The sequence below is a fragment of the Nasonia vitripennis genome, chromosome 4 (genome assembly GCF_009193385.2).
Source record: "Nasonia vitripennis strain AsymCx chromosome 4, Nvit_psr_1.1, whole genome shotgun sequence".
Classification (NCBI taxonomy): Eukaryota; Metazoa; Arthropoda; class Insecta; order Hymenoptera; family Pteromalidae; genus Nasonia; species Nasonia vitripennis.
The window spans coordinates 10,189,216-10,208,884 of NC_045760.1; the positions used below are offsets into that span (position 1 = coordinate 10,189,216).

General features: G+C 36.6%; 1 protein-coding gene across 7 annotated transcripts in view; it reads right to left on the bottom strand.

Moving 5' to 3' along the window:
* Positions 1 to 19,669, bottom strand: part of LOC100116327 (regulating synaptic membrane exocytosis protein 1) — a 153,642-nt gene that overhangs the window by 61,559 nt on the left and 72,414 nt on the right. For 6 of the 7 annotated variants that reach the window (XR_004227595.1, XM_031929942.1, XM_031929943.2 and 3 more), the window contains exons 7-10: positions 16,310 to 16,567; positions 12,634 to 12,811; positions 10,239 to 10,541; positions 9,472 to 9,694 (exon numbers count right to left, since the gene is read on the bottom strand). Coding sequence is in view for 6 of the 7 variants with exons in the window: in XM_031929942.1 (XP_031785802.1) it covers positions 9,472 to 9,694; positions 10,239 to 10,541; positions 12,634 to 12,811; positions 16,310 to 16,567 (962 nt within the window). In the remaining variant the exon portion in view is untranslated. The remainder of the gene's footprint in view (positions 1 to 9,471; positions 9,695 to 10,238; positions 10,542 to 12,633; positions 12,812 to 16,309; positions 16,568 to 19,669) is intronic. The other variant, XM_031929944.1, reaches the window with a different exon arrangement.

A 19,669-nucleotide genomic window follows, 5' to 3' on the forward strand; every position in this document is an offset into this window, starting at 1 on the left:
TTTTAGCTAAACATAGCCTTGAAATCGATCGTTTGAGGGTACTTTTGGCGTCTTGTGGTCTTAAAAAGGCCATATTTGGCTTATCTGCCTCTACTTAATTGATTATTCAAAATCTATTGACAGTAATAATTATCAGGTAAAAAGGAATTGAAGTTAAGTATGTTCAATTCGTACAAAGTATAATTTATTATCTTCATAGGCTATTTAAAATAAATTATGGAACGTATACAAGTAGCTTTTTAAAAATAACGAATGTTCACAATAGAAAAAATGATTCACTCATCATTGTCACTATCTTCATCAATACACACTTCAATTTGATCATTAAGAAACATTTTAGACAGAATTTCAGCTGGTCGTATGATTTTTGATAAATATCTTCCATGTGAAAGATAATAGATTATGGCAGCAATATGCGCACAACATCCTATAGTACGGTTACCGTTAGCACAATCACAACAGTGTCTTAAGATGCTAGAATAACCAATACCATTTGGTTTATACTCAACGAAACATTTGTATTGTTTTCTGTTAATATGCCTGGATTGAACTTCAAGTTTGAGAATATTGTTAGTCTCTTTTGAATATCCAATCTTCAAATTATTATCTGCGTCAAGCATTTCCGCTAAGTAAGATATTGTCTGTTTAAGCTGATATGTTCCTGTAAACAGAATTTTCAAATCTTTTATTGTTAATTCAGGAAAGTCTGGTAAATCATCCGAAGTTATTATTTTAAATGGTAGTTTCCGACGACTCCATCTTTTGTCTGCTACTAAAACTGCTAATGTATTTTCAACATTTTTTCTAGATTGCATAGCACTAAATATTTCATCTTGCATGTCTTCATCAGAATCTAGGCGTTTGCCAAACAAGTTATTTAAGTAGCAAGAAATTTTACAATAAGATCCAGTATTTTTCACCATTTTATTATCAAGTTTGTGATCTAATAACCTATATTTTTTCTTTTGAACTCCGTGCACTGCTTCAACAACCCATCGCAGTTTTGTCGTGAATATTGTTTCATTTGATTCTTGCGTAGAAAGTTGAGATTTTGAACCTTTGAGTGCAGGCATCAAAACAATATAACCCATATTTTCTAATTTTTGTTTAATGTCCCTGAAACCTCTATCCAGTATAAAAATGTCCCCTTGGCGAAGAAGTTTCTGTAAAATATTCTGCTTCTCTTCCAATATTTCAATCAGTATTGTAGCATCATTTTTATTTGCAAGATATGGACCTAACTGGTCAACAACATAACCATTAGTAGTACATATAGTAAATGGTTTAGTCAGAGGAACTTTTTTTTGGCCTGAATAAGATTTTCTTTGGTACTCGTTATTAGAGTTTTTTTCATGCCTTATATAAGTACCATCAGCAATCCAAATAAGTTGTTTACCAGGATGTAATTTCTTTGCCATATTAGAAGTTTGATTTTCAATCAATTCATTTCTGTCTACATTTTCTAATCCAAAGTGTTTTGGTAGTAAATCTTTTTCGAAAGATAATAATACTGATTGACAAAAACGAGATACTTGTTCGCTTTCAATGTCAAATATTGTAGAGATGAGCGAGTTAGAATTCCCAGAGCGCATTTTGAATAAAAATACGACAATGGCTTGTGTCGCTGTCCTTACACAGGAATTCTTCAGAGAAGTGAGTTGATCTTTAAGATAATTAATATTTTCCCACGTTAATCCCGTAAAAACTTTCAATTTTTTTTCAGGCATGGAAAATTCAGCTACTGTATGTAATAAAGTTTCGTCTGCTTTCATTGATAATTGACTCAAAAATTGTAGTAATTCATCAATATATACCGTACTTGTAGTGGAAAAAATATTAATTTTATTTAGTTCATCTTCATAAAATCTTTTTTTAATTAAATGTGTGCAACAGCATCTATTGCCATGTGGAATAAAAACATTCATTTTACTATAAACTTGAATTCGGGCCTCTAAAGGAACTAATATATTATTAGTCTGTTTTTGGTACCCACAAACAAAGCAATATTTATGTGTCGCAATCGTCCTTTGAATAAGTAATTCCGTGGTTGCTCGTACTTTTTGTTCCTTTATTGTGTATACAGATGATTGTGTACTTTCCTGAGATGATGAAGTGACAGTTAGCTGAGAAAATGATTCAGAAACATTTGAATCTTGAGACGAAGCAGTTGCTGGAACATTAACCTTTTTAGGTTTAGAGCTTGATATGTATTTGGCTAATCGCTTTCTACATGAATCACAAATTACATCATGGATGTAAATATCTTTATTTGATAATTGTTTAGCATATTCGATTTCAACTTCAGATTCGATTTCCTTTTCTCGACCAATTGATTTTCTAATATAAATATTACACATGGCACATCTTCGATCATCGCGTTTCCTGATGTTATCTGACTCTTCATTACTATTAGATGCCATATTTATTTAACCATTAGACAAGAAGATCACTTCTGAAATAATAAAATATAAATATTTTACAATACATTTAAAAATGCTGTTAGTTAGTTTTTAAAAATCTAAAAAAATTGTTTGCCTTTTTTTAAATTAAAAACTAGAATGAATAATAAATATTACAAAAATATTATAATCTAAGTTCTTGTATAATCCAGTTTTCTCAGTAGCTTTACATGAAAAGTAAAAAAATAATATTGCCTAGTAAAAGTGAAATAAGTTGTATTTCATTTATAAGTTTTTTAAGCAAATAATTTTTTTTTGTCATAAAAACTGTATTAAAGTGCTTGCACCTAGTGATTTTATAAAATCAACAAACCTATGAAATTATTATATTCAATTTGTTTTTTTGTAAAAATATGTTCTTGTATCTAGACATGAATAATAGTGTATTTTAAAATAAATAAATAATGTTGTTTTTAATGATGTTTCATATACGTATGTGTTTAAAGCATAGGTTAGCTTGTGTTTACTTTATTCATTTTACATTTTTTTAACTTAAAAGTTAATTGACAATTAATAAGTTCGCATCCTATTAGTTCTATTTTTCATTTTTATTATTTCTCATGTATTGTTTTTATGTAAAACCAAATATTTTTTCTCATCTCATAATAATTAACTATAGTAAAAATCACATCATATATAGTCATATGCAGATATTTATGTGCATTTTTTATTAATTTGACAGTATTTTATACATAAACAAATTAATTATTGTTCAAGACTTTCTATATTTTATCAATTTAATCATACTTGTATAATTAATATACCGTATTACATCAAAACATGCAACTCATCAATCGTCAAATCCGTTTCTAGCAAAAGTTTATTGTCATATTTTATTCAAATGTTTTTCCTTCTTAATTTTATTTAGTTAATAGTTTCAACAACTTTATGTTTAACTAATTTCTCATTTTACTTTATGTGATTAGCCTAAATTGGTTAAGTTAAATAGATAAAGACTCGTTCCCCGTACATGCATTGTACGTATATCTATATCTATAGGATTGAAAATTCATTTTTATTAATTACTTTTTTGTTAGCTTATTGATTTAAAATCTGATTGCTATTTTTGTTTTAGGATAAGATCGGATCTTTATGCGAGTACTAAAACAGTTTATAATTTAATGTTGGTTTAAACTTTTGATTTTATGCAAGAATTTAATAACGTACACAACATGTTTTTCTTATTTAGCGTATAAAAAGGTCTAATAATTATCTGTTATTATTATTACATTATTATATTATTATATTATATTATTATATTATTATATCATATTATTATATTATTATATCATATTATTATATTACTATATTATCTGTCATTATTTTTGATACAATTACTCTTAATACTACAGAATTTATAATAAAAATTTTATTTTTCTACCCATTAATAAGTCTTACTCTGCATATACCGGTAAAATACAAGTGTATTTATTATAAATACATGGGAGATTTTTTATTTATCAGTAGGTTGGTTACAGTATTTTTTTCAAAACTCAAAGTGTCGGCATAAAAATAACATTTTAGATATTAATAATAGGTTTTGATTTTAAAGAAGTTATTTAACAAAATATTAATTTATTGTGTAATATGTATTAGAAATACATATAACCCTAATATCAAAGCATATAATCTGTGATGTCAAAACTTTTGAAAAACTTTGTTAAATCTTCATTTTTTTAAAAGATATGTAAAATATATAGTACTCACTTTAAATATACAAGATTGTTAGTTTTGAAGTAAACAGCAGAAAGATTTAAAGTAGCCGCGTCAGCCTTCGGTTCCAACTAACTCCAATGTATTTGAAAATAAATACTTAACTACTTTATTATTTTTTCTAGTATTGCTATCAATTATCAGTCAAAAGCCGAAATAGTAAAAAGAAAAATCGAAACAATTTTTATTTGCTAGATTTTAATTTACTTTAAAAGTTATAAACTTATACTAACAGCGTTTTCACCATTCACTTGTATTAGTATATTATGGAGAAAGTACAATTGAGTCCGTCGTCCCGTACCGACCTCGGGACATACCGTCTGAAATAAGCTGTTTTTACGGGATTGGCTAATTCTGTACCGTCGATTGGGTTATCGAACAGAATTAGCCAATAATATAAAAGTGACTTATTTCAGACGGTATGTCCCGGGGTCGGTACGGGACGGGACGGGACGTATTGTACTTTCTCCCTTATATAGACAATTGTAAGAAAAAAAAAATTAGTTTTGAAAAAAACAATGTTGGCCATTGGTTTGCGCATCGTTTAATTAATTAAGAAATCAAAATACTTTATTTGTTTATGCTCCTGATAATTCTTAATTTTATGATTGACTATTCACTACGCAGATCGTCTGCATTGCAGCCGCCGCGTCAACCGCGCGGCCAAGCATAACCTTTTATTATAAATAAAAATAAACAATAAACAAAAAAGTGCGACAGAGACAATACTTTCGACCAATCACAGAACGTTTAAAAAGAACATAACATTAGCCATCAGTTTTATAATAAGGTGATATCACAATTCTGATAAGACCATCATTGAAAACGTAAGATAATATAAAAAATACGGCTTGGAGCGAACAAAATATTTCATTTGATTATGTTTTCATGGGAAGATATGCAAAACTACTCAAAAGGAGTCACTTTAGTAACTAAATTGTAACATAACCAGCTAAAAACGTGAAAAAATGGCAAAAAAATCAGTTTTTGGCTCAAATCGAGTTGTGCCACCATTTTTAAGGAAAAAACGTTAGTGCCATCGTAAAGAACGGGAAAAAGTACACAAAAAAAGTCTACTTAAAAAGTTGCACCTCAAAAACAAGGGGGTCAAAATATCGATTGAAAACTTTAATAATTTTTTTAGATCCGATATTTGAGGTTATGTAATCCCAAAAAAATTGCAGTTATTCATGACATAAAAATACACCAATGTGAATTTTTAAAAAAATTTTTATCCTATAGGGACTTCAGAAAAAAATAAAATCAAAAAAACACGTTTATCGACGTTACTGCGCATGCGCACTAGGCAGAGAGCTAAAAATTTGGCTATGGGAGTTTCTTTTTTATCCCCCATCGAATGGTATATAACATATATACATTTTCCAAGGGGGCCATTTCACCATAGTAACCCGGCTATAGCCTTTGTCCCGATGTCCATAGATCATCCGCTCAAACAACGGTTTATGTAAACTTGTTTCAACCTCTGAGCTTCACTTGATTTCAGAAATAAAAATCAACAGTTAGTTAAATTTTATCATAAATCAAGTTTTATATTACAACTTGCAGCAAAGTGATTCGAATTTTCCGTACACAAACATTGTAAACCAAACTTTAGTCACTTCCAAGGCAATCGACGTTCAACAAAGCCAATTTTTCCAACGCTTGGAAGAAGAAACCAGAAGAAGCAAGTGGAAGTAATTACTCAGACCAGGCAAAGTAAGGACAAACGCAGCGGTACAATGTGTACACCAAAGACGACGATTGCAAAGGCCCGAAGGACAAGGCTTAACGAACAAAGAGGAGCCATAACAAAGCAAAACACGGCTTGGTGAGAGGAATGGAAAACTGAAATACACACACACATAATACCCAAAGGCATTTTCTTGATTAACTCGAAAAAAAATATGGATTTTAAAAAAGCCAACGAAAGAACTCCGAAATTGAAAACAGCGACGCCGTCAACGTGTGTACGCAGCTGACAATAACGGCGCGTTTGATGCTCGCGCTTTAATTGGAGTGCAATTTCGTGTAATGGCCGCCTCTTGCGCGTGCGCGCACGTTTGGCTCTGCAGCTTTTTATACGGGCGTTAGAGCACGAACCGAGTCATCTCGCGGATCTGCATAAATAAATCTTTCCATTTCCATAACGAGCGCGAGCGTTTCGGGAAAACAATGTGACGTGGAAAGAGGGTGAATTGATACTATGCGAGGGGTGAAAGAGGAACGCTTGGACTATTTGAACTTGTAAAATAATTTAATGCTTGATTTTTTTTATTTGTTTGTTATTAATTTATTGGTTACATTTTTAAGAGAAGTAGTTTTCGTATGGAACACTACATTTGCATTAGGTGCACATAAAAATAGACGAGTATCATCCCGGGTTTGAGATCTCTCTGCTCCCAATAAGGAAATACTGAAAAATTTCGAGCGATCTGTCAGGCTCGCGCGTTTCAATCGCAGACACATACGCGGACAATGAGAACGAAGAAATCTCGTTTTATCATCTGAGAAACGGGGCTGCCGGCGGAATTTACGTAGAATACAAAAGTTTGTCAGCAACGGCGAAAAGCTGGGTAAGCAGACATTTTTTACCGTTAACCTAATTTCATTTTGCAATAGAGAGATTTATTCGTTCGATTTGATTTCAATTCGTTTGATCGTCTCCGAATTGAGGGAGTCGAGAGATTTTGATATTTTCCGACAAATACGAATATCAAAATAAATAAACGGCATATAACGCATGAGAAAATACGAAGAGCGCCGTAGCCGCAAACAGTTGGTAAGAAAGCAAATAATTCATGTTTGCATATCTACATACACGTCGATAAAACCTCCTACATATTTACTCGGCTACTCTCCCGCAGCTCAACAACCACCAACGTTGCTCGTAAATTTTTCCAAATCATTGTTTTTCCGGCCACGCACTTCCGCCCAAGTTACAAATTTTCGAATCTTGCCTACAGTGTGTCCAGACAATTTTCGAAGAGGTCAACGCCGTCGTCACTCTGACGTATTGGCCGTTTGACCCCATAACAATCTGTCGCGGTTACTTCCGAAGGTTGTTCCCTCGGGCAAAAATATCTTTCCCTGCTTTGAGAAGAGACACATCCTCTTGGGGTGTATCAGTGGGCGAATGTGGGATTGCAAGGTTATTATACTTCTCGATAATTATAAACTTACTTGAATCAATAAGCAATATTTAATTTTAATTCCGATTCTCCTTTTAGAAAGAATAATTTTTAATATAGACAAACTTATAATTACACGAAAAATTTATTTTCACGCAAAAATGGAATAATCCGATTTTGGTCAGACACTCCATACACGCCGGATCAAAGATAACGTACAACTCACGCGTATAAAAAAAAGTGATTGCAAACAACCACCACAATCGACTAAAAACTTGTCAGTGAAGCATAAACTTATAACTTTCCAATTTCCACACTCTACATCTCAATTAGTACCCCAATAAATACCCGACAATTCAAACGATTAAAAAAGTGCTGGTTTGCAAATCCCGGCTAAACAATAAAGCTCTCTCACAACTTCACAAACGTATAGAGTGCGACCAACAGGTTGAGCGTATATACGACGTCATTCGTGGGGCCGCGCGGGCAGCGCTCGATAAACCGAGGGGCGTTTCGACGCAATAATTTCGGCCGTCGGGAACAAGCGGGAATATAAAGCGCAATGAATCACGCGCACCCACCGCTTGTTCATTTGTCGGCGCTTTGGCGAGATTAGCGGGACGCAGCTTTCGACGCTGGATCTGGGTCGTAGTTGGCAAGGATTTTTTCCTGGGGATTTGTTCAGCGTATTTTCGCTCAAATTACGTTTGTTTACGGTGTTATACTTATTAAAACAGCATTGGAACACGAATAGGAGTAAAGCGATAAGTTGTAACGTTTAAAGGGAGTCATTTGTCGAAATAGCTTGAATAGTGTAGGAAGAGATTATATTATACAATTTTTCACGAGCTTCTGCGTACACGTTACTCGCGTACTCGCCTCTAATTCGGTACCTTATTTTTCCGCAACGGCGATGACAACATATCGCGGCAGCATAACGCACAGCTTGATCAAAAGCGCGCTAATGCGATAATCGAATCCGAAATCCAAATCCGTCAAAACAGGCTTTCCTAATCGAGGCGAACGCGCGGCCAAATCGCCGAAAAGGTAATCGTGCGTAACGCAGCGCTGAGGCGACCGCGGGGCGCATTAATTATTTCTCTAGTGGACGCGAGCGATGCCCTGTTTGCGGGACACTCGATTCGCCGCTTGTTTCCGGCTTTCAGCTCTCTCTCCCTCGCCTGGCTGTTGGTATACACATACATACATAGGCACTCGCTTCCATATAACGTTCGCGGGTTTGCGCTAGTTGGACTGATGCTTTCTTGCGCATGCGAGTAGGGAGAGGATGAAAAGTTGGATTCTCAACGAAGTTGGAGCTTCTATCTACGTTATTGTATTTGCTTGTTGTTTATTTTAGCCAATTTTTAAAGGTGAAGTTTTGATCGTAAAAAAAGGGTTTGGAATGTTTACAAATAATCGATTTTGTATACTGGTTGACTTTTAGCCTTTTACTTTGGGCACCACATTTTTCTACGCATATTAATTATTTTTGTGAATCGTGTAGCAGTGCGAGTTTCCTAGAAATATCAAAGTTTGTTATTTACCTGACAGATGGGAAAGAAACTTACACAAACTAGAACGGGCTGGGGAGAGAGACATTTTTTTCCGATCAATACGAGTCTTCGATACACACTCATACTGAGTGACGAGTGTCTCTCGAATGGGAGCTCAAAATTGGCTCCCTCGATAGCCATTAAAATCTAACGAGACGAACAATCGATACCATCGTACTTTGAGGATCTCCTCTAGGACTATGCTGCAACTCGAATTTGTTTTGTTCATATGCAAAACAATGGATTTTGTTTCCGGTGGCCGCTAAAAAATATACCTAATAAATACGCCCAATTGATCTGGTGTTGGTTCGACAAATATATCGAAGCTAGAAATTTACATCAGTAGTTTATATCTAGATGCTTTCTATTAATTTAACAATATTATTACATCCGTACATTGAAGTGATTATGTTGATTATGTTCCCTTAAATTACCATCGAAACGCTGTTCTGAATTATCGTTAAAAATTGAAGTAATATTTCTACTTCCGAAAAAAAAACAACAACGGAGGCCTCGAAAAACAAACACGCAACAGACTCCTGTCGTCAAGAATTAACGATCCCTCCGCTGACCCCAAAAAAAAGAATACAAATGAAAGCCCCTCTATATACTCACAGCTGAGATCCACGTCGCCGGGTACGCAGCTCCTCGTCTGGCATAAGTATGCCCTGGTCTACTTCCGGCTTAGGCGCCGCGTCGAGATTGATCATCTTCTCGTCGTCGGCTGTTCCGGGAGCACCCGCAGACATTTCGTAAGGCATCACCGGCTTGTTGGCGCGGAACGATGGACGCCGCGACGTTGGCGCAGGTTGTGTCTCGGCATCCGGCTCGCGTCTACCTACAGAGTGAAAAACCAAGAGATTTGGGTTTTACATTTTACGTGAATTTTTCACACTTTACTTTATATTGCATACAGATTTAGTATCTATCGATGTGCCATTGTATCACGAAATACAATTCAAAAGTGTAAACCGAATTGAAGCCAAGCAGAGCTAAATACTACTTCGTTTCGTCTACTGAGTAGTCAGTGAAAGCAAAACGCGGTATAATTGGATCGCGTGAGCACACGAATCGGCCGTCCTCTCAAAGTTTTGCTCATCGAACGCGCCACACTGGCGTTTTAGCGCTGCTCCTGTTTTAGCGCACAGCGAGTGCGAGAACAAACTCGTCAAGTTTGCATTTGCGGATTTATCGCAGTTCGGGGAACGCAGAATATTTTGCGTAACAAGCAGTTTATAGACGATGCATGCTGGAGTGCGAGCAAAGAGCTTCAAACGAATTGTTTGTTTTGTGACGACGGTGCTTTATTTATTATTGGGAATTTGTTTAACGAGTTTCAAATTTAAACAAATCTATTCAAATTTTGAATTAAAAAAACCAACCTTGCGAAGATATAGAGGCCCGATGCTGTGGCGCCACGATCGCCGACAGACCGCCAGCGCCACCTGCCGAGTAAACGTCATACGCCGATTTGCGCCTCGACAGCTGTCCTGGAAGTCCGAGACCCGGTGGACCTTCTCCGTGGCCACCGCTAACGCCAGAAGACAAAGATGCGGCGATTGCTGCACTTTTGATCTCGTCGTCGTAAGAATGTTGACGTGTCACCCGAGACTTGCGTCTACTCGATCGGTGCCTGGGAAGTTCTTCGTCATCCATGTCTACGGCGCCACCATTGTTGTCTTGGTCTTTAATGAGAGCGAACATAAATCTTTTATCAATAATACTTCAGAAAGAAATAACTCGAAAAGCTATAAAAAAATGTCGGTTTTATTGTTTCAAATTGCGCGCGTATTGTTCGCATGTGAAAATCGATTCTTTTCTCGATGGAATTCAACGCGAAGCGGATTATTCAGTAAAAGCAGCGATGTAATGGACGAGCCTTGCATGCGTGAACGCCTGGCGCCAATCGCGTTTTAATTAAAAGATTCCATTTATTACTTATCAAAGCGCCGCTGAATCGCATCGCGAACTCGACTAAATCAAACGTCATTTGCAAATAAAACGTATATTATTTCAGCGAATCATCAACGTAACTTTCAGTAAAGCGTGAAGAACGCGTTAAACATATTTACCATCAGCTTAAAAATCCAAATCATTTGAATTAAAATGTTACGAATGAACAATTCGTAAAATTCAAAAATAAGTTAGTACAGAATCCAAAGTACGTTTTTCCTAACTCCCAGAACTAAAATTTTACTAGCCTTGTAGAAGGAACAAGAGAAAGCAACACAAGCCATCCGAACATAACGAAGCACAATAAGACCTTGGATTGCTGGTATTTGTTTGTCAATGTAAAGCGATCGGGCGAGTTAATAAACGGAATCACGTTTTCTCGCAGCTGCAGCTGCGACAGCAGTGTATTTTTCAAACGACCGTTGATTTCAATTGCCGAGCACTATGCCGAGGAGATCGCGAATTTCCTTTATTAAACCGGATATCCGACAAAAAAGCTGCGCGCGGCTGCAGAAATTAAAACGAGCATTTTACATGAAAAATGCGACAATTAAAAAGAGCTGCGTTGCTGCTGTCACGTCGCCTACAGCCGATGAAAAATCACACGCCCCGCGCTTGGGATGCAAATAACGATCGGTGCGTGGTATGCCGATGCCGAGGCGTATTCTTCGCGGTATTCTTGTTCGACGCTGGAAAAACGCGAGCAGAAATTATAAGTAGGAGATTATTAAGACATTGTTCGAGGACGTTTTTAGAAGTCATTTGAACTTAGGGAACATAGTAATTAATAATCGAGCATTATTCTTAAGGCGAGTTGTTCACTTGACGTTCTTTTCACCAGCTAAAACTATCCATCATCGTTAGAATCGCTATCGTGAATGAGCATACCCTAGATTCGAACAAAACCATTAAACTTGTGCGATACGTGACGCGACAATTATTCCGCCTTTTTTATCGAATATACGTAAAATTCTAAATCCGATAACGTGTTCTGACTTTTTTCTCTTTGAGCACACACGCATCCGATATTCCATATCGCTTCCTCCAATAAAATGCGTTAGAACTAAAGCTGTGGCTCTCGCTCGCAAAACCATGAGTGCTACGAGCGCCATGCACAGTTGAAACAGCTGAGATAACTAAATGTCAAACGAATTCGATATAATGATCGGTTTTCAGCGCCACCGATAGTTTCATTTGAAACGAAAGACAGGGATTGAATTCAACGCTTAGTGTAACCTGCATCGACTACGTTTCGTTATTCAACCTTTTGCCGAGTAAACTTCGCTCGCGTATGAGTATAAAGAACTTTAAAAAACTCTTTTAGGAAGGGTAAACAAGTTTTAAGTTGAAGCGAGTGGTTTATGCTCTAAAATATTCAAAGTGACCCAGTATACGGATCGTATTAAACGTACGGAAGATAAAAATGGCTTCTTGAGTACGCCCTAAAAGGATTTTAAGGACTTCAGAATTGGTTTTTATTTCAACGACGGCGTACTTGATGACGGTGCATTAAATTAAATAGCAATGGGAGTAGGTAAATAATAGATTTAATAGTGATTGTAAATTGTAGTATGAATGCGTAGTATATAACTCGTAGTGACAATTTAAGTGCGAACTAAGTCAAACTCGTGTGATTTCATGAAATCTGAAGTAGACAAGGTGCACGTTACTAGGTATACCTAGAATAAGCAATTTATTATCTAGCTGTATGTTATCGATGGTGTAAACATTATATGCCCGACCATATTAATAGGTATACTAAAGTAAATGACATAGGGAAACCTAGGGAAAACCTGAACAACCTAGCAACATAGATCAACTTACCCGTCATCTTTCCAGATCGCTGTGGACTCGAGCCTCTTTGTCTATCGCTTCCTCCCCCTCCTCTGTCCCGATCTCGTTCTCTAGGCTGTTGGTCCTGATGCCTTTCGGGCGAGCCGCTCCTCGACTTGCTGCGCCACTCCCAATCCTCGCTGCGGCGCTCCCCTGCAACCTTTCGAAACTGCGAACGTTACGACGAGGTTAGGGCTCACAAACAGAACACAGCGGCAACATGTAGGGAAACGGGCTGGGGCAGGCACATAAAATGACTTTCGCGTCTTTGTGACTTTATGGGTGAACGGGCTTTTGTTGTTGTGGCTATATAACTTATGACATCAGCCAAGGCGAGGTGTGCGGACACGTTTGCTGAGTGCTGAGCTGCTGATATGTATATTTACAGTTGATATATGTACGCTTTAACAAGGAGAAGTTTGAAACAGCCATTATGCTTTGTGAATCAGGCTTCACTTAGCAAATTTCGAGTTTTAATTTTTGCATGTAAATTTCCATCAGCAATGAGAAGCGAACGTAGGCAGATGTACATACACATTTTACAAATACGCAAGGTAAAGCGTGAATATCGCAGCTACGTTGTTTGAATATCTGTAAATGATTTACAACTTTAGTTTTATACATCTTGACGTGCTGTACTACTAAAGCGACACTGTAAAAATGTACTATGCTGTCCTGTTAACCATTTTAGTGGTGTATGGATGAAACAAAAATTAAAAAACATAAAATACAGAATGGTTCCTTGTTGATTTTAGACGTACGCTACAAACTTTTAGTCGTCCTATAAATAAAAACCCTGAACTCATTGTATTCCGTTTGCATCATAAAAGTTAATGTAGTTTTGATGTACTCAATTCAAATTACAATTAATTCCATTTTATTAATTATGTGAGTTAATTATACAATTAACATATTTCAAAAAATTATAAAAGTTTTAACAGTCCCACATTATATCTAAAAAAATGTCGGTCATTAAAACATGGCCACACGTACTTGCTCTACTTTCGTCGAAATGTCCTGAAAAATATTTTTCGTAGCTAAGCAACTCGAGCGCAGCTGCGATGATAACGTAAAAAGAAAAGAAAGCACCCTATAGTTGCGTTTCAGCTAAAGAACGAGCAAATGGAACAAATCTAAAGGAAAATTCAGATTCGCAAAGCATAAAGAAACGTATAATTCTTGAAAATCGTGGTTTTATCTCGCGGTTGCAGGCCGCGTCTGTTCAATGGCCGATAAAACTCGGCGGTGGAATTAATGAATACGCGTGTTTACGATTTTCCAAGACACTGAGTTTTGAATATTAAGCTCGCATATGCACTTTTTTATGGTGTTGAAATAAAAGATTGTCTGAGCATTATTTTAGAAGGTGGTAGAGTTGGCGGTAGCACTAATTTTTCGAAGAGTTCGCGTGTATGCGAAGTGATGGTGAGAATATTTATTGCAAAAAATATCTTTAACCAATATGGAAAAAATAGATATCTACTACCGCAATATCGGGAAAATATTTCAATCTCAATATGGTATTTCGAGAACGTACGTTACATTGAATATTGAATTTTATAGCGACTGATAAAAAATCATATTTGTATGACAAATTTACAACATTGAACAATCTTTTATATAATTAAAATTTCATCTAATGAATCTATCATTTGAAATAAGTGTACGTGACAAATTCGATGCCGTATACCCTTGAAACATACATTAAGCAAGCGTATCCACGTATAAATAATTGAGTTGTTAATACGGTCTGATTCCCGTTAAATTTAGCTTCATTTTCCGATTCATTAGCCTAGCAAAGTCGTACAATTTTTGCTACACTCGCGTGACTGACTAATAAAATTCCCATCAGTACTCGAGCATCGACACGATGCAGTATTATCGCATTTTTCGCAAAATCTGTTTGCCCCGCTTTTAGGAAAAAAATGCGACTGCCTCTGTCATCTCGTAATTATTGAGTTTGCCAACTCTCGTAAATGCGCATCCAACGCCAAGAAACTATGTATTGATTACATGGGCAGTAAATACAACATTGTATTTTATTCAAGCTATGCGAGTTAAGGAAGTTTTTAATTAACTAAAAGATGCGAATGTTTTATTTCGATCGAAGTTAGCAGTATATCATAGTCGAAGAAAATAGAAATTAATACATAAATGAATAAGACCACGAACGTAACGACTGTTAAGAATTATTATATACCAGCTCTCTAATTGAAAATAGCTCATCATGGATACTTTAGGTAGGGCATCGCGACAATCACGTATGATACGACTCTGTAAAAATACTATCGCCAATCCGACACTAAAAATATTATCCAGAATAGTCAATTAAATTGTGGATGTAAGCCCTATTTGGATAAAATAGTTATACCTGATATTTCTGTACCAATCGTAAATCTAAAACATTTTAAAATAGATGGTACATGATAAAATAAATATTATGCGCCTGAGATGACAGTAGCATACAGTTAAGATGGGATCTCCACCGCTGACTATGAAAAATATAAATGGCATATTGATTTCAGCACATGGACATTAGGGCACATCAAGCAACACTGGATCAGCAACGTTAAATAATGAACGCCATTGCGTACTATAGATGTACCAAGAAACTACGGTAATCAACGCCCGCGAAACGCTGCGATTCGTTGCGAATCCATACCTTCGATCGTTAAAAAGGGCAAAACCCAAGACATCTATCGTTTGGAAATAACGGATGGATAATTGACTCAGGCAAAGCTTCGAGAAACCGCTAAAACGGTTCACGCGCATACATCTCAGAGCGATACAAAGCGCAGATATATATATACACACAGATATACGCGAGAGAAATAAGCAGATCGCATCTGCAAATTGCTTTCGCTCGTACGACCGAGTATAGTAGTCACCCTTCCTTACACTCCCGCGTAGGTATGGATTCGTAGCTCGCGTTTTGTCTCGACGACGTGGCGCAGAAGCTACGTAGCTGTGCATAACGACCAGGCGAGTATAGATGTATACATCTCGCGCCGCGGTGCTCTCGACAATATTGCGTCACACACAAACACGCACGTAAACTGAAACCAAAATGCTGGGGAGTAGATGTCTGTGTCTGTATACAGTTGTTGCTATCGAACGGTACGATTTATTGAACATTATTTTAAAGTTTCGTTTTATTGATAATACAATTAATCAAGTTTATATTGTCATAATTTTAGTTTAATTGAAGAACTTTTTAGAAATAGGTATCTCATGTTGTATTAACATGCTCAAAAGGCGAAGTTTTGTAGAAAATAAGGCTATCACGGGATAGAATACTTACGATCTATCCGATATAATGGAAGTCCGATATAATAGAATTATTGCTAAAACATCTAAAATTGATTAAAGATAATCCCATAAGAGATGATTGTTAAAAAAAACCCAAGAGAACGTTTATCTTTAAATGTATGGATTGACAAGACCAAAAGTAACCTTTAAAATTTTCGGCAATATTGTTTTCGACACTTCTGTCACCAAATTCTTTTTCGACTCATCAACCGTACCTTCCTGTAAGTTTCCAGCAAAATATCTTCACCAAATCGTGTTATTAAGTGGCATACATACAAGCCAACGATAAACAAGGGTAAATATATATACATTATACAGGATCGGCCAAAGGCTTAAGAGAATTTGCTCGAAAACGCACCTTCTCCAGATCCTTTAGGCTGGCGGGCGACACGTCCGAGTGTCGACGCCCAAGATCAGGGCTACGGGGTGGCGCCAGACCTGATCCCACGGCTCCGACGGATATGATGCCAGACTGAGGACCGAGACGCGCGTCGCTGTGCCGCCTGACCAGGCCCTCCGGCATCGGCACCTCCAGCGAACCCTCGGTCGACTCGTTTCCGATCGTCGGCGTGTCGCGGGCAGCCAACTTCCGCCTGCAGACGCTACAGCGCCACATCTAAGAAAAAAAGATGAAATACAGTAATCATGTTCGCCACGAATATATGCTTTATTTGAATATTGCGTTTTTACTTTGAAATGCGTTGCTGACAATTGATTATTTCATCGTTATACTCCTTACATAATACTTTTAAATTATGTTACCATCTATACAATAGTTTCTATTAGAAAGACTTAAATCAGCATTATGTTTCCTATTCTCCTGACGTTAACGGAAAATTCTATTTCCGTTTCTATTTTTAACCCCTGACAAAAGAAAGCGATTCTAATCACTATCATCTCTTCGCTCGGATTAAAGCGAAAAACCCGGTGCGCTACGAGCGATTCATACCTCTCTCCTGTACTTTCTCTCGCTCTTATACCTTTCGGGCTTTTCCTCTCGGCAAACTTCCCGCGCATTTATTTGCGTGTCCTGGTGTAATTCCCACCTCACGCAGCTATATTACGCTCGCGTGCTTCGGCCCGTTTGCTTTAATTTTTTCTTACCGGCAAAGCCACGAGTACCGAGTGCGCGGCGGCTGACGCCTCTTTTTGCATTCGCGTGGCCATTTGTCAAGAGCCAGAGATGGAGGATTCTTCCGCCGAACGTCTGCGGAATTTTAATCGCGGTACGAATAAGACAGACAGAGAGATAAGGCTTTTTTCTCGCTGAAGCCGTTAATTTCTTCACTCGGCAAGGATTCGCGGGGGTGTCTGCGTAAAAGTTTGTTTAATTTGAGGGGCGCTGTGGCCGATTAAGACGTGCAACTTGCGACGCGCTACGCTTTTGTGCTGAAAGACAATGAAAGTTTTCGATTAAGATCGCCAGGGTGCTGTAGACTGGATGATATCTCTGCTGTTGATACTTTAATACTTCAATTGTAAGTTTCAAATCGAGTTCTCACGAAAATCATCCAGAGACTAGTCCTTTGTATCCGATATACATCAGTTTCTCGTTTATGCATTTACTTTACAATCAGCGGATGAGAAAAGGGTATTGAAACGCGCGTAAAAACTAGTGCAACAGCGTTCCTCTTCAGTTCCGCAGTACAAATACCCCAAAATAAACCCTCTTGCAACAACTCTACATGCAACCTCGAATTTTGTAACACCGCATATTTTCCGTGTGTGTGCGCGCGTCAGTGCGCGAATAACGCGATTTTACTGTACATTTCCAGAGGCGAAAAAATTCGTGCGGCGGAAAAATAGAAACGACGTGAGCTCGGAAACGAAGTCGGAGCTAGCTCGCGAAAGAGAGAAAGCGCCGAGCAGAACAAGCCGTTCGTTGCGGCGAAACTTCGTTTCTACAGATTTGCGCTGCCGAGAGTCGAGCGCGAAACGGGAGGAAAAAGAGGAAAATATTGGCGACTGAAAAGGAGAACAATGATTCGCGCTTTTCGCTGTCTGACTCACTTTTAAAATGAATGACAGACGATTTTTGTGATTTTTACGAAAGATGTTCAATGGGTGAGTGATGAAAGTACTGGATCTTTTTTTAGGAGTGTTGGTACGTCCTTAAGGTGGGATTCTGGTGTTTTTCGACCAAAAAATCGAAAAAATTTTTATTTCTTTAAAGTGTTCTAAAGAATGCGTAGAATCTAATATCAAGTTCCTTTTATGGGGATAAATTTTATATACATGAAAAGCAAGCTATAGAATTTTAAAAAAAGTAATACGGTTTTCGATTTTTTAATAAAATTCTAAATGTGTGCATTCTAGTGCATAAATTGCTACACATTTAACTTTAATATTGATTTTTAAACAACGAATAGGTAGTTTGAATGCAAAACGAAAACGTAAGTATCATTTTATCCAATCGGCCCAGTCTGTGAACCCTGCGATAGATGGCGGCACAAACGTTTATACGGTACAAATTTTTCTGCTGTGCGAGTCTATGTTTGTTACATACTTATATACCATACATGTAAACAAAATATACGTGTATGCTAAAGTTGTAGTTGCATAATTTATTAATTTATAAATGAAAGTCAGCTGGAGCGCTGACCAACAAAGTGATTGGAACGCTTGCTGGATATTATAGGAATGCTATAGTTCGCAATAAAAACAATGTACGGGACATGCAAAAACAAATTATGGCTACTTTATATCATTGTAGTTCCACAGATAAAAAGCACAATCATTCACTGTGTCCTCAAGGAAAGCAGTCTTGGTACTTTTACAAGCGTGCTGTAGCAGAAAAAAAAACCACATAGTCATACAAGTATGCAAGTGTTTTTGAATCAGGTTGTTGTAGAAAATATTCTACCAATATATGAAAGATTCTCAAATGAAGAATTATTAGCTCGGTGCACCCAAGTACTTACTTAAAATGCCAACGAGGCTATACATTCAGTGCTGTGGAGAAAGTGCTCCAAAAATAATTCTTCATCAAAAACTAGAGTAGAAATTGCTGCAGCTCATGCAGTTTCTGAGTACAACCTGGGTCGTCAAAGAAGTGCTGAGATACTTGCATCAATTACAAACAGTAACATGACAAGTCACGCAGAAAAAATTACGACTCAGAAGCAGAAAAAAAAGGAAACTCTCAAATGACGCAAGAATTTCAAAAAAATATGGCAGTAAACGACAAGAGTCATTAAAAGTACAATCAGAAGGTGTTACATATGGTGCCGGATGTTTCTAAGTGAGTTCTAAAATTTTATATAAATTTTATGATAAGAGTATAAATATTAATCAAGAGAATTAATAATTTTATATAGTTTTACAGGATTACAGGATTTGAGATTATTATTATCTGAGGACTGAGATCAGACTGATGCTTAGTGAGGTTATGTAAATATAAAATAAGAAGATATTAATGTTAACATTAAAAACCAAAGTACGGATGATTATGAAATCATTTTGTAAAGATTTATGTACAGTGAAATAGATTATTTATAAAATATTATGAATAACAGTACTTTTTTACAAAAACCTCATTTTCTCAACTTTAAGTTTTGAAATATTCAAAATGCATCCTGCGCAATGCATTTCCATTTCATGATTCCAGCAAACTACGGTGAATTCTTTGTTATTTTAACAGCAAATCATAGTGACTACATTTTTATTATAGCCCATATGATATTAATGGCAAATCCAGGTACATCAAAATTTATTGTAA